Source organism: Crocodylus porosus, unplaced genomic scaffold (genome assembly GCF_001723895.1).
Source record: "Crocodylus porosus isolate Cpor-Errol unplaced genomic scaffold, CroPor_comp1, whole genome shotgun sequence".
NCBI lineage: Eukaryota > Metazoa > Chordata > Crocodylia > Crocodylidae > Crocodylus > Crocodylus porosus.
In genome coordinates this window covers 40571100-40595017 of record NW_017728949.1, presented here as the reverse complement: position 1 = coordinate 40595017, position 23918 = coordinate 40571100, and the positions used below count along the sequence as shown (strand labels likewise).

Below are 23918 nucleotides of genomic sequence, written 5' to 3'. Positions count from 1 at the left end.
TTTTCAGTTAATCAGCTTTACCACCTGAGAAGCAGATTTATGCATATTTTCCACTAGATAGCTCAAACATTGATAAATTCAGGGAGGGCAGTTCTGCCAGTTTCCAGGGGTCCCTTTGGCTTCATCTCCTTTGTTCTGTACAAAAACTCTCTCTTTTAAAGATGGGCAACAACTGGGGATGTAACAGGGAATGGAAGGAGGGAAAGAGAGCACTACCAAAGAAAGGCTGAGGCAGCGGTTTATACATTTAAACACTGAGACTGAACTTAATGCAGCCTGTTTAGAATTCTTGGAAAGAGAAAAGCAGGAAAGATGAATCCCGAAAACTCAAGAGAGGACAAAAGGAACAGCTTTGTCAAAAGCAGGCTGAACAAAGGAAGACCCAGTTCCCAAGGCAGAGGAGAGCAGTGAAACTTCAGTGCTGCTGGGTCTGCTTCTTGAGCACCACGGGTGCAAACCCACAGTCTGTGGGACATAGGACTGTGCTATATTCAGCATGTGAGGCCCAATCCTGGTGCACAGGTCCAGGCAGTGACAGCACATTCATCTGGCCTGCAGGGCACCACTGATTCAGACCAGTGTTTTTCAATTAGACTGCTGCAAGATCCTGTTGTGAGTGCTACACAATATTAACATCATTTTTTGTGCAAACACTTACATGCGATTTACAAGATAAACCCTGAGATTTCAAATCAGAATCCCTATTGTGAAAAACAAACATTCTGACTTGTGGACTTTCTCCGTTCTTTGCAACAGAAGAACTGCTTTACTATTTTTCTGTAGTTGAAAAACAAATGAAAGCTAAAAGCTGGCATTTTTGAGGGACGTCCAGAGACTAACAAGGTTGAGAGCCATTGATCTAGATGAGGAGTTGGCAACCCCCAGTATATGCTAGACTCCAGAGTGTGGCATGCAAAGGCATTTTGCTTCGCATGTGCAGCTTGGGGCAGACAGTGGGAAAGGGGCCGGAGCTGCGCTACCACAACAAGGATCAGGCCCCGCATGGCTCCCTAGCCATCTGCCCAGAGGTGTGCATGCAACGGCTTCCAGCAACAAGCCAGATCAGGGCTCCACAGACCTTGGTGCAACCGCTTGCAGCCTCCCCACTACCTGCTATGAGCAGCCCAGGCTCCATGGTGGGTGGCAGAGCCATGCCCAGAGCCAAGCTACTGCACTGAGGTCTGCGAAGCCTTGGCCTGGCTTGTTGCTGGTGCACACACACCTCTGGGCAGACAGTGGGAAAGAGGTCATGGCTACACTGCCACAACAAAGATCAGGCCCCTCGCAGTCCCCTACCATCTACCCTGGCACACCAACATCTTACAAGTTGAGGTTGGGGTGTTTTTGGTATTCTGGCCAAAAATGCTGCCTACCCCAGATCTAGACCATGTCTTACGCAGCTCTGTAGTGATGTCACGTGAGATGGCTGAGTTCCCTCACTGAAAAACTAAAAAACTAATATCCAGCAAAAAATTCTTCTTTACTACAATGAGTCTTCCTCATCAGAAGGTACAAGTCAAAGGATCCCAAAAACCTATTCCTTCCTTGACATCAAGTTATGCGTGTTTGATGGTGGACGCAAAATGATGACTTGCAGATTAATTTCTGAAGGGTATAGGGAGATGATTGTTTTGACTTAATTGAGAAGGAAGGATTGATTGGAAAAGAGTGTGCAAGGCATTGCCCAAACAGACCAGACTTCTCTCACTTTTTAACCCCTTAGTATATACCTTCTCCTTTATTTGATGGGAAGGAACAAGTCCATTACAGCACATAGCTCTGGGGTCTGAGGCATCCTTAAACATTTCAGGTATTTCCTGAAAAGACCAGCACAGATTCTGCTCAGCAATGAGCACCATAAGAAGGTTCCACATATAAACATTAAAAAGACTCTCTATAGTGATGACCATCTTTCAGGCTGGTGTAGTGCCCTGGGATGCCATAAGGTGTGCAAATACCAGGCTTGCGCAAAGCAGCATGTATTCGCTTTAGATTTGGCCGATTCATAGGACAGTGATTCGATTTGGAGATTAGAATCACTGTCCCATTTCAATTTGGCTGAATCGGATCCGAAAGATTCAGTGCCACTTTAGAGATTAGGCCATAGACTAAATAGGCAGCTGACACAGCTGCATCCAGCTGGTAAGTCTGTTTGGGTTGGAAAAGGGGGAGGAAAGGGGCATGGGGGAGGGAGGGATTGGGGCTGGAACAAGCTGCCCAGCCAGGGCAGGGGGGTACGTTACTTGAGGAGGGGGGCAGAGGGTGACAAGATGTGGGACCCGCAGCATGGGAAGTGGGGCTCTTTCCTGCTGCCAGTTGCCCAGCCGGTGTGGGAGAGGGAAGCCCAATGCGGGCGTGGCAGGCAGAAGGGAGCAAGCCGCAGCAGGCCATAGCCCCCGCTCCCAGCGCTGCCATGCCCATGACTGCTGGGAATAGGGGCTCTGTTTTGCTGCCACTTGCCAACTGGCATGGGGGGGAAGGGGAGAGCGCAGGCACAGCAGCGCTGGGAGTGGGGGATATGTCTTGCCACTGACTGCCCCCTTCTGCCCGGAGCAAGCCGTGCCTGCATTGCACCCCCGCAACCTGGGCCAGCATCAGCAGGGCAGAGCCCCCACACCCAGTGCTGCCGCACTCACATCCTGCACCTCCCTCCCCGAGTAACATGTCCTCCTGCCCTGGCTGGGCAATTTGTCCCAGCCTCAATCCCTCCCGCCCCACCTCTTCCCTCCCCCAACTCCAACAGACTTACCAGCTAATGAGTTTAATGAGGTTCAGAACCACTGTTCTACAATGACTTCCATTTCTCAATTCCATTCCCTACACCTTTTAATTAATCAACTACCCATGCAAGTAATTAGACTACTCCTTTCAGACTTCAGTCAGTAATCCTGAGAACTTCAATTACCATTTTTCAGATTCCTTTCCAATACTTACATTCCAAGTGAAGTGCTGTTTTTATCTTTGGACACTGTGTAACCAAATCCGTGAGGTCCTGAATTAAGGAGCTATGACTAACATTTTTCATCTCATTTGTAAGTGCTTACATTCAGGTCTCTAAATTTTTGATCAATTGATACCAATTTACCAGCTAATGGATCAATTTTCTCCTCCAAGTTCTTAAGCAGGTTTCCCTTTTGATTTTTTCAGAGATTGCAATGCCAGCAAAACCTTTTCAAGGTTACTGTCCTATTTGCTTCACTAGACTCTATAAATTAGGTAAAGGTAGCCCTGCACCTAGGACAAAAAGTCTTTTGATTGGGATGCACTTTCCATGCCAAGTCTAAGTGACAGAAAGCTGGAGAGACCAGTATAAAACTGCCTTCTAAATCTGTCCCAAGAGCTGTTTTTGTTCATGTTTTAGAAAGCATTCTATTTTTTTAAATGAATTAAAAAAAACCCCGGAATAGAAATGCTGCACTAGTGTAACTAGATTAATTTTAAATAGATCTCATTGACCAGGTGAAAACTCCTAACACAGGTGGAATTTCACTGGTTCAAACCCCTACTAGTTCATGATTTAGTTTAGTTCATGTTGGCAACTTACTGAATTAAACTAAAACAATTTAAGTAAGGACTAAAACTGATTTAAGTGCATCTGCTTTATTGATTTGTGCTGGTTTATCTAGATTGCTTTAAAATCAATTTAGTTTCACTGGTGAAACATTTCTACTATAGACAAGGGCTTAGTGCAGTGGGGTTTAACACTATTTACCTACATTTGAAAAGTGCTTCAAGATCCTTTGACCTGCTCTATGCTTAAAAATTTTGCAAACAGATCCATGTTAGTCAGAGGCCTGATTTATTCTCCCTCTTGGATGACATACCTGTGACTGACAAAAGCCCTAGGGTAAATGCATTATACAAGCAAGAAAGGCCCTTTGTCAGGATAGTCTGTTCAGGGAACTGGCTTAAAGAACCCTTTTGCAGCTTTGTCTAAGCTGCGCCTCCATGACTGGGGCTTCCTGATATACTCTACCAGTCTGGCTTCTCTAAACACAGACGTGGTTAGAAAAGGGAACCATTCAAACGGATGCACAACTGATTTTACTCTTCTTAGCCTTGCCAGGAAAGGGCAAGCCTGGAAGTGGATCCCTTCCTGGGATATCCTTAGGCATCTCACCTACTTCCTACTTTTGGCCCAGCACTGAGCATCGGCCTTTGGCCCAGCAATCTTTCACAGAAAAGGTAAACTTTTAAGGCTATTTTAGACTACTTTGGCCAAACTCAGTGTTAACTAAAAGGTTTTACCAGGTAACACTGACCATGCTAACAGGACTCATTTTATTTCTATGCAGCATCTTTGCTTGGTTAGTTTTACATTACAAAAATTTATACTTTAGTATAAATATAAGTGTAACACACCTTTTAAGGGTATCCCTTTTAGAGCAGCAGTAAGACTAGTAGTTGTTTTACAAGGACAACATAAATTAAGTATGAATGCGATTAACAACGACACCTTTCAGTTAGAACTTCAGATACAGAAAAGCCATTATAGTATTTTAGCCTAATAAATTAACTGTAAATTAGCTATTCAGACCATTACATTTTCAACTAATATAATTTAGGACTGTAGTGTAATATAGCTTTATTTGTAGAACTAATTCTACTGAGCAACAGTGAATAACTGTAATATTGAAAGGCTATTTCAGTGATATTTGCATACCCTTGCCAAAGTACAAATATATTTTATTATTTGGTTTCATTTCTCCACTTTTGATTCCTATCTTAGCATCACTGTTGATTCCTTTTCACTTAATATCTTTCCTGGTTCTCTGGTGCTAGTCCAACTTTGCCTTCAATAATCCTACCAGGCACATTAAACATGGCTCTGCCTTTATCTGTCAGTGCTTTTATGATGCTCATCACCATAGAATGCAAGCACTTCACAAGATTAAAAGTGAAATATTTGACTCCCTTTATTTCTTATTCACCAATCAGACAGTAAGTTTTTATCCACTAGAATGTTCCTGGAAAAATCAAGAACACAAGTCCTAACATGAATTGCTATTGGAAAATACTTGCATGATGGAAAGTAACTCTGGGTAACTGAGACGTTTTATTTATTCACACAAGAAAGTTAATGAGGAATTATAAAAAACAAACATTCATAAAAATCAAGAAAAAATTCCAAACACTGAAACAAACACAGCCTGAAAGTAGATTTATTTCAAAATAAAATCACAGCTTTTTTTCAAACAAATTTTAGATCATCCACTCACAGAACAGGAGCAGTACCATTGAAAATGGATGGCTAATTTCACAAGGGGAGTAACAGACCACAAGTAGCAAATCCTCATGCCAACCCGGTCACTCAAGATCTAGTGTAAATAATTCATACAGCTGTTTTTCATCTAAAATATTCTGAGTTTTAATCCGATCACAGCAAAAAGATGGCTCTTCTTCATTAGGTTATAGTTATACCAGTCAAAGAATACCAGTGTACTATACAGGAAAAGGTATGCTTTGTTTGGGATAGTAAGACCCTCCAAAAATGAAAAAAGGGGGTTAACTATGCTAGTATAACCATATCCAACCAGGATTTCTGCAGTTACAGCTAGACTGGCCAAGGATCACATGTCTTCATACCTCTACCTGATGTAGCTATGCCAACAGAAGTCTGTAGACTATTCATTTCCTGGAACTATGGGCACTGAGAGAAGTAATATTTTGTCGTGTGATCAGCCCCCCGAAAGTGCTCTATAGCTGTGACATGACACAAGTGCATAGCTGCAGAGTGGTTTAAAGTGCCCAATCATGTGACAAATGAACCCTTATTACACAGGGCTCAGCTAAAAACACTCCAAAGCAGAGTGCCTTCATTAACTGCTGCTAGTGCTTGCCCGGGGAAGAGGGCTGGGCTCATGTAATCCAGCCCTGCCCCTGGTGCTATCTTCAGACCAAGCTCCTTCCTCTCCCTTCTCCTCCTCCCATCCTGAAGACAGCACTGGAACTGGGAGGGTTATGGGGCAGGGCTAGGGGAGAGAAGCTGCAGACACGCAACTGGCTCCAATGTAGAGCTCAATCCACTAAGCACCCTGACCCAACAGAGAACATCTGTAACTCATGGCACTTCCCGTAAAGCGCTATGAATTACAGTAGGGAGCTGCATGTCTGTCAGCACTCTAAGTGAAGAGTCTGACAGTGGCTACTCTCCTGCAGACCTTTCTCTATCTGGAACAGTCTTTTCTGTGTCTCTTCCATTAATGTACTCTATACACAATCCTATCATATTTCCCAATGGATCACAAGGCCTGGGATAACGGAAAGACCCTTGCAAACTTTAAACCAAACAACCGTAAACGTGAAGCACCTCAGAAAATCATGAAACAGAAAATAAGGCAGGGTATGACCTGGACTTTGAAATAATCAGGTCCTCAAATCACCAAGGTTTTAGAGGCTAAAAGATGCTCATTACACTGAAACAGGAAACAAAGCAGCAGCCAGAGCACATCATGGAGCACAGGGGTCAGCCTGTTCATGTAAGAAACAGTACTTAACCTACAGGCAGCTGTGTTTGGCTCTAGTGAGCTTTCTAAGTGGACTTCAGGTATAGCTTTTATAGACCACAGTACAGTAATCCAGCCCTGATGTGATAAAACCACAGGGTTGGGAATATCCATTATCAGGAAGGAAAGGTCACAATGCCCCTTCCAAGTGAATTCAGGAACAAAGCATGCTTCACTATGGGTTCCTCTACACGTGCAAGTATAGGGGTGATGGGATCCAATGCGCAATCCACACAACTGCACCTCCACATGTAACATGCCAGGAGGCATGATTGTGTGGAGTGCACATTAGATCCTATTGTGCTTTACTGCCTGTGCTCCCCATTCACTGGCAAAAAACAAAACAAAAAAAACACAGCTGTCATAATCTCCCAGCTTCAGGGGTGCATGAAAACCCTGAGGCTGGGAGATGGCAGCTGCCACGATCTCCCAGCTGCAGCAGTACATGAAACCCCTTGAGGCAGGGAGATTACAGCAACCGCGGCTGGGGGACTGGGGCAGCTGTGTCTTCCAGCCTTGGGGACTCCATGTGCCCCTGAATCCGACAGATCGCAGCCATACCCCATGGCTGCCAGGACCCAGCTGGGTTCCAGCACCAGAAGGTATGCTGAAGGGACCCAATGTCCAAAGCTGTGGGACTCTGGATTCTAGCAGCTTCAGGGTGTGGTAGGGACCCAGAATCAGCAGCAGCTGTGTTGAGTCCTTCAGTTGCAGGACTCCTAGCCCTGGCTGGGCATGGTGCAATCCAATGGCAGGGGGGACCCTGCTACACATGCAAATTAAAGCTAGATAGCATCCAGTTATAAAGTTAGTACATATTTTTGATGTCTTAACTTTAGAGCTGATTGGAGCTTTTTATGGCATGATAGGTACTTTGCACGTGTAGCTGATCTCAAGCTAACTATACTGTGTAGAGGGCCTATCACTCCTACCTTTATAGTCCCAAATAGTCACACTTCCATTGTAATCTTCAACACAGCACATGGCCCCATATCATCCTAATCTCACATCCTGCTTTCTTCAAGCCTGAAACAAGGGGTTTTGACTCTATGATCATTAGGTGACAATGTCTCATCACCACCTTTAAGAGTGCTTTTCATGACTCAAACTTTTCATGATATACACATCTTTCTGATAGCATTGGGAGGGACTTGGCAGATGTGGCGGACTTTTTCCAAAATTGACATAGCTATGTCAAACTTACAGCCTCTGTAGCAGATTGTGAATTACACAATGGTATATATAATCCCAAAGCATGCAAAATTTGGCTGACCGTGTGGTAAGCACAAAAATAAGACTAGAACTTATCTGGCTGTTTATAAGAACAGTCAAACTAGAACTTGTCTAAGGTATACATTAGGTGTGAATTTAAACTAACAAATTACACCAGTATAACCCTGCATGTAGATAGACCTATTCTGGCATAAGTGACTTTTTCAGCATAGTTCAAGTGACTTTGGAAAAGGTTTAAAGGTAAACCAAAATAAGCTTCTTATTCTGGAATAGCAAAAGTCATACAACAAATTATACCACTAAAGCTGCACTAGTTTACTTATATTGGTAGAAGTTTCCTTTGGAGACAGGCCTTCAGTCTTCTCTCCCACCTGTTCTGATTTGAAAAAAATATCTAATTTTTTAATATTACAGTAAAACACCAGTCTGATAATGCCCTTCATTCAAATTGTAATCACTGCAGCCCTGAAATAACGAAGAAATAAAAAGTGGTACACGCAAAAAAACCCCCAAACCCACAAGAAAGTTATACTTGAGATTTATATACATAAAAGCAAGAGAATTCAAAAGTGTGGTTCTTACAACTGTAACCTAACTATATGGCACATATCTTGCATGTTTCCACTCACATCTCTCCATTCAGTTGCAGCAATGAAGATGAACTTTCTCTTCCATTCCTCAAGGGAATCACGTGCGTTTATTAGCACCTATTGTGCTGATCTGCAACATTATTGTACATTGTTTTATTGTTGTTTTTATTCACTGTCTTGTTTTTTTTAAAAAGGGTGAAATAATAGGGCAATGAATATTTATATCAGCTCAGATCTGTAGGACTCTTCCTTTAAGCATTACAAGATATTGAAAAATATAACGGTGACTAGAGGACACAGTGATAGTCCTCACTTAATAGGTCTTTGCCTATTAATTTTCAGTTATCCCAGTGATCCCAATGGTTCTCAACCTTAACTAGATTCAAGGTACTCTTAAAAAATATCAGCTTTTACTTATTTCTTGACTATAATTTAAAAAAAAAAAAAAAGAGAGAGAGCTGTTTTTCTGTTGCAGAGAACTCAGAAAGACCACAACAGGTCAGAATGTTTTGACACTGGATGCTTATCTGCCATCTCTGCATTCATTTTGTTAATCTTGTGCAGGTGTTTGTACACCTAAGATTGCTAATAGTGCACAGAACCATTGAACCATATTAATGTCACTTTGTCCAACAACACAAACTAGACTTTTTCAATATTCTATTAAGCTTGATTTTGCAGTTTAGATTTCTGTTAAAGAACAGTATCATCACATCTAGTGGATAAAATATGCTATTGAAACAAAACAAAGAGAGACAAGGAAATATCAACTATAATGTAACCTGCCCTGTTTTGTTTCATTTTTTAAATTTCAGTGTTTGTTTTAATTATTTTTTTACCAAAATCATGATGGAGCTACCTGGATGAGTATTTTCTCACCGATGTAAGAAGCTACTGTGGCCCTATATTTTCTACACCCTCTCAAAAAAATGTATGATTAAATAACCATTACATTTATGTAATACATGTTGAATTCCTATGCCTACCATCTCTTTCTCCTAGAAAGGTTTATTGTAATATGGTCATATTATTGTCTAATGTCTATATAACTGCTTTATATATACCTTGCACTGACAAAAGAATGGACTCTGGTCCCAGTCCTACAAATGGCACCGCACAGGATTCTTATGCCTACAGTGAAGCCTACCAAAGTCAAAGGAACCCTAACAGGGTCCACCGCAAGGAGTCACCTGCAGGATTCGGGTCTAAAAGATTTTGGGGTTATTCTACTGTGACCTGTGATTTATAAACCTTTGACAACCTGAAAAAAAACTGAGATAAGAAATATATATTCAAATGAGAGCTCTTCAGCTACATGCAATCCCAGCTAGACTTTAGCTAAAAAAGAACTGTTCACTATGCAGGCTGTGTTTGGTCTTTAGGAGGTTCACAACACTGCAACATTTATAGCAGATATCAAATGTTAAGAGAAAAGACTAAGAGCTATTCTGATTCTTATAAAAATTTCCCCTAAATTGTCATAGAATAAATCAAAACAAATTATATAGTTACACAAATAGTCAAGTCTTTGATCTAAAACATTAGCAGCACACTTCAAATAAGTGAGAATTATGTAAAACTACTTCTCACAAAGCACTTCTGAAGTAAGTGGGATCCATCAGTTAATTGTGAGAGGAATGAAACTGGTTCCAAACATTATGTTTAAAATAAACCATGGCAAGTTTTGCTTCCCTTTGTATTGTTGGTTCTAACATAATTAGGTAAACTGAACCCAACATATTTTCTTTAATTGATGCACAATAAAGCTTAATCTTAAGAGAAACAAAATATTCAACAGTTAAAACTGTGGTTTTGACGCTGTTTGCAAACACAGCATCTGATGCTGCAAAACCACTCAACGCCAACATCCATAACCTCTTGAAATCGTCCTTTCTTGAGTTTGTATTATTAAATATCATTAAGGAAACACAGCTAATTTTTATGGACAATTAAGCACTGTACTGAAATATTCCCAGAAGAGCAGGGGTTTGCTCATTAGCTAATTTATCATCCCACTGTACAATTCCTCTTACAACCAGGACCCATTTCAAAGCAGCATACCTTTTGTTTATATTGCCTTCCAAACAGACTTGAGTGCAAAGTCCAGGGCACTGAACAGCCTCGGTGAACTCTACGATGTGGTGCACAGCACAGAAAGAAGTAATAGCTGGCTGCTTACAAAGAACAAACTGGAGGGGGCTTGCTTCTTTTTTTCACAGGGCTTCAAACACAAACTTTATGGCGATAAGAGAGGGATGTGTAAGTGCAGACAGGGCTGGAGCCTTAGACGATCCGGAATTGCCTTCGCCTAGTATTGCAAAGCTCAGGGACTGTGGCTTAGGCAGGAGTTTCTAACCCTGAAATTAAGCGCAGGAGCGGAGCACACGCCCATCGGCTCTGCCTGGAGAGGAAACAATGGGAGAGCCCCGCCGCGTCTGGCTAGCCATCACCGCCGCCGCCACAGGACCCGGCCCCGCGCGGACGCGAACCCGGGACCAGGGATAACGATTGTTTCCGTGTGTACTCACCAAACAAGGTTAGAGCCATCTCCGAAGTGCTGCCCGGCCCCGGCTCGCGGCGGGGCTGGCGCTGCACGGGCTCGGGCTCATCGGCTCACGGGGAAACCCTGCAGTAAAAGTTGGACAGGGAGAGTGCTGGAGCCGCTCGCTGCCGCACGGAGCCGCTGGGTCCCCGGGCCGCCGCGCTGGGCAGGGCACGGGCAGCGGGCTCGGCGGCGGCGGGGATGCATGCGCGGCTGATCGACGGCGCTGCCCGCCCTGCCTCCTCCCTCCCCCCATCCCTCCCCCGCGCTCACCGCAGCCCGCAGCCTGGCGGAGCCATCTTGCCTCGCCACATGACCAGCTCCTGCCTCCCGGGGTTCCCATAGCAACGGGACATTGGTGTAACCCCGGGGGCTCTCGGCTGGTGTCGCCGCGCCGGGCCGGGCGGGGGCATCGCCCTCCCGCGGGATCCCGGGGCAAGAGCGGCATAGCGCAGGGTGCCAGCCACGAGTGGGGAGGGGCATCACCCCTTGGAAACGAGCAGGTATTTTTCTCCAGTTTAAAACCAAAGAGAAGCTTTACTAGTCGGCGAGGGCCCTGGGTTGTATTACCCCCGTTTAAGCTGGAAGCAAAAGCACGTGTCACTTAACGGGGATAAGCTGCAAGCAGGCTGCGGGGCTGCGACTCCCGCGAGCAGACAACAGAAGGGCAGGACAAAGGTAGGAAGAGCGTCGCACAGGAGCGGCCCGGCCTTCACACCTGGGAAAGGAGGAGTCTCGATAAGAAGGCGTCAGGTTGGTTATAAATAGGCCATGAAGTTAATTGACTCCCTCAGCTGCTGCCACTGCCAGGACCTTGGGTTTAAACTTTGGGTGCAGCAGCAATGAAAGGGAGATGCAAATGTATTATTAGTACACCCCTGTCCTGGATCCAGGGAAGGTGGGGGAAAGCCAGTCTGGAGGGTGAGCCAGGCACAGTGCTATCAGGGTGGCTCTTGAGAGGTGCATCCCCTCAACCAGCCCCTGATCTTACTCACTACAAAGGGAAATAAGGTGCAGAAGTTTATGAACAAGAGAAAAACACCTGTGTGAGTGACACTAACAAAAGACTGTTATTGAGAGCCTCAAAACCAGGAATACTCCTAGCCTTCAGGGGCAACCGCGATACAAGAGCAAATTGCCTCCATTCTGCTCTCCACACAAGATTTGACAAATACATCCATAGTGAAAGAAAATATTAAGATAATAGCCAGATGCAGTTTTTTCTCCTTCCCTTTTATTTTATTATTACAAGAGTGAAGGGAGAAAAAGCCACAAGTGGAAAGACAAACAGTTTGCTTCTCTTGCAGTATTGGCACACAGAGGCTGACCTAGTCCAGATTATGCACAAGAAAGTTCCAGAAATGAAGACTGCTAAGAGAGCGCAAAATGTAGGATTATATGGTGTTTACAAGGGTAGCAGTAGAGAATGCTCTGCTTTGGATGGGCATTGCTAGAGATATAGGAGTCTTGAATTGGAGAGCTTTTCAATTCTAATTCCAGCCTTGGGAACTGAATCCTGTGATGTTCAACCTTTCAGTATGGGAAGGCTGGATGGGTGGTGCAGAGCCACCCACTGGCCATGTCATGCCCCATGCACTGCATCCACCCACCTTCAGATTGGGCTCTCCACCACCTTCCTTGGCTGTGATTGGGCCCCAGCACCCCAAGCTACCTCTTGTCACCCCCACTCATACTGGAATCAAGCCCCAGGACCTTTGCTACTCCTGCGCAGTTGGTCCCCAGGTCCCAATACCAATGCACAGGGGCAGCATGGGGCACTATCTAGGCTCTAAACTGGCCCTGTGCCATGCAACCAACATGACTAATACTTTGAAGCTTTTATCCTGTTTTCATGTAGATGTAGGAAGTACAGATTTACCTTGAAAAGCGGGTAAATAAGAAGTCACAACTTATTACTTAGGATCTGTTCCCATGTGTGTGTTCATAGTCGGAGATGCTTAGCTCAGTGACAACAATAACTTCTTATTGCTTTTACTTCTATTAGCCCCGCTGTGCCAACTCAGCTAAGACTGAGCTAAGCTGAGAATTCTAGTTGGTCCTGAACATCAACTTCATTTAATAAATTCCAATCAATAACATGTCTGTAAATCCCCTGATGAGAAGGAAGTAGCAAGATGTCATTGTGGTCTTAATATTATCTACAGAACTGTTATTTGTGGCAATATGTAACATGGAAAATATCCAAGCTCAACTCACGGAGAGCTGATGGAATGTTCAGCCCTTGTAGTTAGAAAAATTCTTCACTCTTATTTATGTACTAAGCTGATTTCATATGCTGATCACTGAGAAATTATGAACAGAAGTTCCCAATTCTACTTTTCATATTAGATCTGTTCTACAAGCGTTTTGAACCTTGTTCATTTGGAGAATGGAATTGTGTTAAAATGTCTCTTGTCAGCTTGAAACCCATGCTTTTCAAACAAGGAAGTTTTTCTGGATCCTGGACTCTGTACAGAGAATATGTAAGTATACATGTTACATAATATTACATGTTAGGGTCTTGGTCTTTTATCTGGCTGGAGGCTAGGAGACCCAGATACAAGATGTATGTGATTCAGAGCAAAGCTAGATCACTCTGAATCAGGCCATGTAGGGACATAACCTATGTCTAGAGTGACTCCCACTACAATGAAGGAGTTTGCTTTTATAAATAAAAGTCATTCACATAAGCAGAGGATAAAGTTAAAATACATGTATAGAACGAGTACAATCTTTTAGGAAATCAGCTACAAATTTTGGGCTGTTGCATTCACATCAACATTTAATTTTTTCCGCCCCTCAAAGAAGGTACTTGCCTAGAACACGATAATTTATATCATCCCATTATTTAACTAATTTCTTGCTCCTCCTTGTATATCTTAGACAATATGTAACTGAAGTTTTCAAATCAGTGATTATAGCCCAGATTGCTATAATCTGGGGAGTTTCAAGTCAATTTAAACATTTTGTTTTGGTAAAATATCTATTTATCTTTTAATTTTTTTTCTGTTGATCTACTATGGAAATTAAGGGTTGTCTATATATGTGCTCAGACGGTGAGGGGAGGGGAGCACTTTAATTTATCAAACTTTATCTAAAGTGCCCCTGGTGCCATTTTGAAGCGCGGAGATACTGATACAAAAGAGGTGGAGGCTGGCTGGAGTGCAGTAATTACCAGACTCCAGCAGACACAATCAAATGAATCTGCTCTGACACTGTAATTACAGGGCATTGGAATAGCCTCCACACTGGTGTATAGGCACCCTAAAAGTTCAAATTAAAATGCAAATGTTTTAATTCTGAACTTGTTGACATGGGGGGGGGGGGTGCGGGAAGTTTCCTCCATTTCTCCCAAAATTAAATCCTAACAAAATTTGATTTGATCTTGTGAAGCATTTTGATCCTGATGGAACAGACTTCCATCAAAATGTTCTGACTTACTCTTTTATTGAGAAATAAAGGTTTAATAGGAAGAAAAAAGGGATGGAAATACACTAAAAATAATGAAATAAAGTTTTGTGAAATAATGAAGAACACAAACTTGTGTTTTCTATTCTGCTTAAACAATGTGTCAGCTTTCTGCCTGAAGATTTTTTTTTTTTTTTTTTTTTAATTAGAGTTGGATTTTTACCCAGATTGTTTCTCTTGGATTTCCAGGAATTAAACGCCAAGCTTTTAATCCAATTTTCTTGAATTAAGTAGGGAACTTCTATTATTCTGAAAAGTTTTCTGCTATTTAATGAACTATTTGTTTACATAAGACATGCTTCCTGTTCAGAGAAAGTAATAGTAATATTATAAGTGATAGAATTGTTACAATCACTCAGATGAATCTGATCAGTCATTTCAATCAGTTTGATATTGTCTCTCTTACTGTTATGGCTGAAATCTAAAGAAGTGTCAGCTATTACTTATTAAGATGATGTCTTACTTTTACTAGGAGTTCTGTGACTGACTTGAGTTTTCAAAATGAGGTAACCTGCTTTCACATTTTCTTACCAAGTAACTTGCTGGGGGAGGGCCATAATCTAGCTCATGCTCTGGTGACCTGCAAAGACCACAAAGAACCACAACAACCTATAGGGCAGGGGTGGGCAAAATACAGCCCTTGGGCCAGGTCTGGCCCACCAATTGATTGTATTCAGCCCATAGTTGCCTCCACAACACTCTGTATGGGAACGCTCTGCCTGCTCCTACCAGGACAGCCCACACTGCACGTCTGCCTGCACACATCCCACACCAGCCTATGGCACTGCCCTAGTCCTGGCCAGCATGCACAGCTTCCCGGCAGGGGTTCTCCTGCTGCTGCTGCTGCTGCTGCTGCAGCAGAGACTTGGGGTACTGCTCAGCTCCCCCTACCTCCAACAGCTCCTCCTCCTCCTGTCCCTGCTGCACTGCTTGGGGCAGCAGGTAGCACAGGGAAGCAGTGGCAGCTGTGGGCACTTGAGCCAGGCACCACATGCTCCATCAGGCAGAGAGGAAAGCTGCAGCCAGGCAGCTTCTATCCCAGCATGCAGCTCCAGCTTTAGATTCCCAGCTGCCTTCCATCCACTCAGCCACCTGGCAGGATGAGCAGCCACCTGTGTGCAGCTGGGTGGGTGGAAGGCAGCCCTGCCAGAAAGCTATGCAAATTGACCAGGGCCAGGGTCAGGGCTGTTCTGTCGGTGGATGCAATGGCTGCCCTGGGCAGGGCTCAGACCCATGCAGGGCACCACAGGGGCAGCTGTGGGCGGGATAGGGATGGACTGGACCTGCATCACACTGTCTCTACTGCACATGCCCCCTGCTTTCCTCTTCCTTCCACCCCCCACCCTCAGCTGGCTCCTGGGACCTAACGCAGGGGCAGCACCCCCCCCCCACTCTCCCAGCCACCCTACACACAATATACACGAGTAAGACTTTATTTTGAGCTGTTGTACAATTGTCCAACAAACTATTTGTTTGACAATTGTTTGACAAAATTGCCTCTACAATACACTACTCAATAAATCATAAATCAGGACAAAAACAATTTTTTTGAAACAAAAAATAGTAGATATTTGATTTTTAATATATGATTTGCTTTTTTTATCTATTATTTGTTAAAATGATATCTTTTGAATAGGGCTGTCAATTAATCACCACTGACTTGCATGATTAACGCTTAAATTGCTTCTTGTGTTAATTTTTTTAATGTGTTAATTGTGCACGTGGCTTTGGTGCCCGCACCCACGCTCCATTCCACTGCCAACACTGCTGCCTTCAGGCTGCCCAGCAGGGCAGCAGTGTCAGTGCAGAGGAACCACAGGACAGCGCAAGCTCCAGAATGCTGCAGCAAGAAGGGTAGGGAGGGGGCACGCGGAGACACAGACACACAAGCAGCCGTAGTATGCATCCAGCCAGGAACGCAGCCTGGTGGCATGTAGGGCAGCACCCAACTGGTAAGTCTGCGGAGGCCCACAGGGGTCTGTGGAAGGGAAAAGGTAGAGTGAGAGGGAAAAGGGGGGCCAAATCGAGGCCCTCCCCACAGTGAGGGAGTGAGTGGGGCAGAGGCTGGGGTGGGGCAGTTATAATGAGGCAGGTCATGGGATGGAACCACAGGTGAGAGACTTGTCCAGGGGTGCAGGAGCGGGGGGGGGCACAGTCCCTGCTGCTGCACATACCCTTGGGGGAGGTACGGGAGGGCATGTGCCTGTCGGATTTGTACATGGGCCAGAGGCAGGCTGCCCACTGCAGGCTGGGACTCTGCACCCTGCCGCCTTTGCTCTGGGAGCTGCGCACTAGCCATGCTGTGTGGATCCCAGGGTAAAGCCAGCAAGGCACAGAGCCTAGCCTGTAGCAAGCAGCCGGCCTCTGCCCCATGCACAAAAGTAGGGCTGTCAAATTATTAAAATTGTTATAATTATTAAAAAAAATTAATTGTGCTTAATTGTGCAATTAAAAAATCTCAATCATCATTTTAATTACACAGCTAAAATCTCAAATGCACAGAAAAACTTCAGAATGATGCAGGTACGTTGTATGTTTGGGGGTGGGGGGAATTTGTGAAGCTGTGGGTGTGCCAGTGCTAGGAGCAAGAGTGGATATAGGGGAGGGTGTAGTTACATTTCTCCCCCCGTCCTTTTTTTATTCCTACTCCACCCAAAGTTTAAAAATGACTGCCTGGCAGTAGCAGTAGCATTTCTAGTCAGGCAGCAGTGAGGGAGTCAACTGACTTCATGGCTCATTATAATTGACCATACTCTATCTAAACTCTTCATTCCACAGGTGTTAACAACCCCACTCTCCTTTTGAATCGCCTTAATATTCCACTAATCAAGCTATTCTTTCTTCTGCAATTCTACTGTCTTCTAGCTGCTGCTGGTAATGCAGTTCCTGTTTCACAACCCTGAAGACTATTTTCAACTTTACCTAAAAACATTAACTCAGGTGTGGAAACATTAACCCAGGTGTGGAAATAACTTTCAGTGAAGTATTGGATTAACTGTCAAGATGCTCAAGTAGGCTAGATTTTGTTTTATCTACATTTAGTTCTAACGATTATAGGACTAATGAAACAATGTATTTTTGCCTAGCTTGCTTTTTTCTTAAATATAATATACAATATAGCAAATTAATGCACATTCCAATAAAGATATACTTGTTTTTGCTTCAGTCTTAAACTGAGTAATATAGCCTTAGGCCTCCAGCATATTACTACATCTTCTAGGGTCTAGCATATTAGTAAAGCTTCTAATATATGCCTTGTTACATGATAAAACACACCATCTGCACCCTCCTTTTTAAAATTTTAGATCCACCCATAGCTAAGAGTATTGGATTCCAGTATTATCATTGACATAATGATTCTGGAGTATCAGTCAACTCTCCAGTTATCTTCCTTCTGTATGCAGGACATTGTTAAAATAATCAACTTCACAGAGACATGGATTTCTCAATATATGTAAGATTCCCTAGGGTTAGCTTTACACACGCACACACACACACACGCACACACGCGCACGCGCACACACACGTTATTGTCTGGTCTGCTTGTTTTCCTTCATCTAGCTTCTTACCATGTCACCTACTACATTTCTTCATGACTCTTCAGTGTTGCTCAATTCTGATAGCTTACTGCTGCTTCCTTCAAGCAGAGGTTCTACTGTTGGTACCTGCTTTTGATTTTTAACATAGAATTTTGTATTTTGTCCCCATGCTTTACAACTTAAATCCTAATTCAGCAAGAGCCTGATTTTCGCTCTGTTCTCCTTCATCCTTCACCTGGTCTAAAAGCCTGATGCAAAATCACTCCTAATTACGAGACATTTATTCTTCAAACCTTAACTAATTCACTAGTCATATATTGATGAATGAGATTTTAAAATTAATGACTGACATTTATAAAGATTTATACACAACTATAAAAGAAGGCTTCAAGCTTGTAAATATCATATTGTTTGAAGAAAAAAGATAAATTAAAGCTGTCCAATATTAATGAGAAATAGTATAAATGAGGACATTGTGAAATGTTACCTGATGAATAGGGCTGGCATCTTATCATGGTTACAGTCCCTCTATGACAGGCTCTCCTAACAGCAGGAAAACAGCTCTATAGAGACCCGTGTCATCTATAGAATTTAATTTAGCTTTTAATGTGTAGTCTCTGAGTCTACTGCAGCAGAAAAAAGGGAACAAAGGCTGCATCACTCTGTCCAGAGTTTGAGTTATTTGTAATGGAACATTTACGTCTTTGAAAACAGTAAGGTAGTTTTTCTACTACTTGTTTAGTGAGAGAAATTCAACTGTGCTATATAATCTAAGAAGTCATAAATAAAGTTGGATTATTATGGCTCTCACTTTCTAAAGGCTCTGGTTAAATGAATATTAATAAAAATCATAGTGATTTAAGCATAAAATTATCCTGCTGTTAAATTCAGATTTGGGAATACACATACCAACGTGCTGACTAGTTTTTATATCTCTGGGATGATGGACCTAGTATTAGAATTTGCATTTGGTCCTTCCATTAGGTACATCATTATAATTTATTATTTATGATAATAAAAATCATTTGCATAAATTAGTACCATAGTTTACACAGTGCTTTATGAACACAGGGGGAGACATATTCCCTGCCTCAAGGAGTATGAAAGGGACTCATCTGTGGCCAGACTTTACAGGCCAGTCTCAGCCAGTGCCTTGCCTTGATCTATACCAGGGGAGTTGAACTGGTCAAGTCCCTCAGGCCAGATCTGGACTGATGTGGGCTGTATGTATGTATGACACCCTGGATCTATACCAGTTTGTAGATTATGAGAGTAACTTTGTAGTTACCAGCCTTTACAAGCTATTGGCTACCATAATAACTTCAGTTGTGAGAAAGAAATAACATTTACCTAAATAGCAGCTTGCTGAAGATAGTGTGTACATATATGAATATATGTACTGGGGGGTGGGGGGATATCTTAAATTTAGGGTCAACTTAGATTCAAGTAAATATGGCATATGGATTCAGAGGTCAGTTATGAAAGGGGATATAAGAGGGAAGTACCAGAGCTATTTTGCTTAATAACAGTATATTTACCTAACTATATTTGGGTCTCCTCTTTAAAATATAAGAGCTAGATTCCAGTTATACCTATAAGAGATGATTTAAGACAACTCCCCAAAATTGGAGGTTTCATTCAACATATAACATTCCTTTAAAAAAATGAAGCTTTGCACAATGTTGTGACTTTTTAACCTTTTTCAGCCATTCTCAGAATGGTTACCAAAATACTTGGTTACCAACAACTGTGATTTCTATGGGAAAACATTTCCAGGAAAGGCTAAAACCCCCCTCAAAAAAACAACCTGTCTCCCATATTTGGGGAAATTGGGCCTTTTTCTTAACCCTGTGAAATGGAAACAACTTCCAAGCCCAAATCTGTTGTATTTTTCCTTAGTTTTTTCCCAGCTCCAATTTCATAGTGTCCCATTTCATTAACAAGAGTGCTTCTGAGAGTGAAGGCAAGTAGCTTGCTAGCTCAGGCCATAGGATAGCATAATCCTGTGTTGGTCATATATTTACTTCACAAACATTGCTTAATTTGGGGTTAGCTAAGATCCTATGATATATTTAAACAAAAATTTAAAAGTGATTCCAATCTCTCCTGTTAGAAAGGAAAAGCACCATTCTAAGGCATGTTTTCCTGTTTCCTATGTTTCTATTGTTTAAGACTAGAACCTGGAAAAGGAAAGTCATCAGACAGAGAATGAAATTAAGCACTAGACTTCCAGTAAGGTCCTGAGCTGGTAATTTTTTAATGTCATTACAATCAGTAATATACAATTAGTCAGTCATAGGAGACCAAAGAAACAAGTGAGACCAATATCAATTTGGGAAACAGGTACAGACCATGGTGGCAGTTTTAGAACATAATAAGGACTTGCTCCTGGCAAGAAGTGCATGAAGTACACTCAAATGAAGTGCAAAACACAACTCCTTGATTGTAATGTACACTGGAATGTGGGCACTCAGCCTCTTGTTGATTTGAGCTCTATTTGTTAAGAAACATGTTGTGAGGATTACTTTGCCATAGACAGGTCCCAGGCATTACTCAGTGCAAGCAATAGCAAAGTGGGAAGTTCACAAATAATGACAGGTAACATAGCTTGATTAAAGTTTATGTAACTAAATTAATTAAACTTAGAGTGTAGGGTCTTTGTGTAGGGGATGTACACATTAAGTCTTCAAGACACTGATGGAAAATGGTTATTAATAAAATTGCAAAATTATTAGGTTATTAAAAATCTGCCTGCAAATTTACTGAATTTTAAGAAATGCTTAGCATTATGTTTATATGCATGTTTTCTAGAAAACCTAACAGCTGTTTGTTTTTTATTTCTTGGTTTATTAAACAAAATGTTTGTTTTCTGTCATGCAAATACAAGCCTCAAGCATCAAAGGAGATGATTCTTGGTCACAAAACACCTACACTTCAAAATGTAGCCTCTAATTTTTATTTCACTTTAAAATTTTATAGTATTTCTTTGTATACTGTAATTTGAAATACATATATGTGACACCCTGCCACAGACAGAATCAAGAAGGAATAAAAGAGAAAAACTTACCTCATAGAGCAGGAGCAGCCGCGGCAAACCCCATTGCGATCAGGATGATTGGAGGAGTCGGCTGGGGATGTGGCGGATCAAAGGCTACCACGGCAAACCTAGCCACCAGAGTTCAAGGCAGAAAAAAACCCGGCATGGTAAAAGAACAAAGAGAAAGGTAGAGGGAGCATCCTGAGAGAGGTGGAAGAAGAGAGAAAGCAGAGAAGAGAAGAAGAGGAGAGAGCAGGTGAGGGAAGGATATCAATCAAAGGGCCAAAGTGCAAGCTCTGACCCTGCAACTTACCTGACAATGTCCAGACAGAAATTGGGGCTGACAGGGAGGTTTGGATGGCCAGTGAGTCCGATTCTGGTGGGTGAAGGGAACCACCCCGGGGACCTAAGGGAAGAAAGGGATGAAGGTGACATTACTTCCCCAGAAGAGGAAGAAGAAGAGAGAGTGGATCCCAGTCACAAAAGTGACGGGAGAACCAGAGACAAAGATAGCTGTCTTGGGGCCTGTGTGGGGAAGAAGGGGGTGAGCAGCCATTTAGACAAGGGCCATAGTCGAGGTCCTACAAGCAAAGATAGTGATGGACCTTAGAGGCAATTAACAGCATTTGGAACATCAGGTGTGGTGAGGGCAGGTTATGGGGATGGTGGAGCCCTGTGAAGAGCCACTAATGTCTTGAGTTCATAAACATTCTCAGTTTGTCTCCCAGCAGTGTTTAGCAAATCTCCCATAACATCAAAGGCGTGGCAGGATGCCTACAACAATGAGACACTACTATTCCAGCCAGGAGACTAGGCGACTCCTGTCAGTGTGAAAACCCCCTTACAATATATAAATATTAGTTTACTGTAATTGTGCTCTGCATAGAATGTATAATAGACACCTTTGATTTCAAGTTATAAGTTGAAAGGCAAACCAAAACTGTTATCAAAAACTAGATGGGGTACATACTTTTAACTTAATTAAGAAAATTAGTTACATCATATTTATGATTTAAGACAAGTCCTTACTTTTAGGCTAGGGACAGACATTACACATAAACGGGTTTAAGTGAACAGAAACTGGTTTAAACCTGTAACAGTACAGAAGTTTGATGCACATGAACCAGTTTGAGAATGGCTGGAACCGGTCTGAAGTAAGTTGAATGTATTATCAGACTTAACTGATTTGGCTCAAATTGTTTTATGCAATGTTGGTCTTGGGCCTCTTGTTAGTTTAAGACAAACTGGACACCCCCATCATCCTGGCATGCTCTCTGGGTTGGGCAGGGCTCTCTGCTCCATTGCAGGGCTGGCCCTCCCCTCTGTTCTTTGGTTGCAGCTCCAGAGACTGTGGGCTGCTTCCACCCTCCCCTCAACTCCCTGCTAAGGAGAAATTCCCCCTTCCCCTCTGTCTTGCTGAGGAGGTTTCTGTGTATTAGCTAGCAGACCACATGCTGGCTACAATCCCTGTTGAATCAACAGGTAGAATCAACAGGCAGAACCAACTAATAGCTGGTAGTGTCCCTCTGTTGTTTTCTTAATTGGGTGATAAACACTGTTATCAGTTCCCTGCTTGGATAATCAGAGTTCTGGCAGGAGCCTGGCCACACCTCTCTCAGCTCCATCCTGTGGAAGGAAAGGAGGGCTGCTCTAGTGCCCCCTGGCCTGTAGCCTGAGCCACTGCAGGCACACCTGCATTTCTGGGATGTCTGTCCAGTTACCAGACTGATTTAGCCTAGCCCTCTTAGACTAACCTGCAAAGACTGAATCGATTCAGGCTTTTTGAAAGTCTGTCCCTAGCCTAAAGAACTGTAAAAGTGCTCTCTACTCAAGATTAGGATTGAGGATCTGTTATCACCATCAGATTTCAAAACATGGTTTTAATTTCCTCTTTTGTGTGCAAGAAAAACTCTTTTCTACAACAAATTTTAATGGGGCTGTTATCAGGCAATGCTTAAATACCTTTTATACGTTTCACAGACAAAAGTCATTTCTCTAAGAATTGTTAAGATTTTAATAATTATTCATATCTAAGAAGCCTCTTTGAGACACCAGTAAATTTAAAAAGTCTATTTTAAAGCTAACTGGCTTTCTTTTGAAACAGGTTATATTGTCAGAAAATCTGAGGCAGTTTCAACTCCTATTATGTCTCAAAGTAAATGGGATTTTAACTATGGACTGAATAAAAGAAAAAGTTCTAAAGATGATCTTAAAATTCCCTGCCATAAAAGCAAAGACAATATACATAAAAATGATAAGGACAAAAGTCCACTTTTTCATATAGTATCCATTGCATATTCATGTTACTAAAGGACCTGCTATATGTTCAAATTAAAGCAGATTAGGAACCAGCTATAGAGTTGTTGCACATTTTTAAGCACTTACTTAATAGTTGGTTGGTTCCTTTTCTAGCTGGAAAAATAATTTTTATCGTGTGATAATTACTTTTTACATGTGGTTTATATAAATTTATTGTGCACTTAACTATTTAATTGTGTGTTAATTACTTTGCATTTGTGGCCCGTCTTACTTTGCTTGTGTGGCTGATCTCAATTTATTAATCAGTTAATTGCATATATATGCAATGTATAGCAGGGGCCTAAGGCTAACCCTAAGGCTAACCCATGAAGACACTGAATGAATGGCAAAATAATAGCAACTAATTTTGAGTTCACCCATGTTCTGAAACAAGTGTGCCTTTTTCCTCTGGTAACAACAGAGGAAAGAAGATAACTGATTTAAAGAGAAGGAGAGTATGATAGGAGAAAGGAGAGTACCTGATTTAAACAATGTCCTTGATTTCAGAGGAATTAGTCAAGATTAATCACCTTTAACTATTACAGTTTTCCATGATATACCAACACAAGATACACATTGTGAAATCCCTTGCCTATCTAAAATAGTTGCAAATATTTATAATACATCAAAACAGGACACCTGTAACAATAAATTAATTTGGTCCCCTCTAAGGTCTTCTCTGTTTTGTTTTCCATATTCCTTTCT

The 23918-nt window shown here is 42.3% G+C and overlaps 1 protein-coding gene across 2 annotated transcripts in view; it reads right to left on the bottom strand.

Annotated features, from left to right (window-relative positions):
• CHN1 (chimerin 1) overlaps positions 1-11042 on the bottom strand; it is a 156035-nt gene extending 144993 nt beyond the window's left edge. The window contains exon 1 of one of the 2 annotated variants that reach the window (XM_019554067.1): positions 10858-11042. In XM_019554067.1, coding sequence (XP_019409612.1) covers positions 10858-10876 — 19 coding nt within the window. In that variant the 5' untranslated portion in view covers positions 10877-11042. The remainder of the gene's footprint in view (positions 1-10857) is intronic. The other variant, XM_019554066.1, reaches the window with a different exon arrangement.
• Between the last annotated feature and the right edge of the window lie 12876 nt (positions 11043-23918).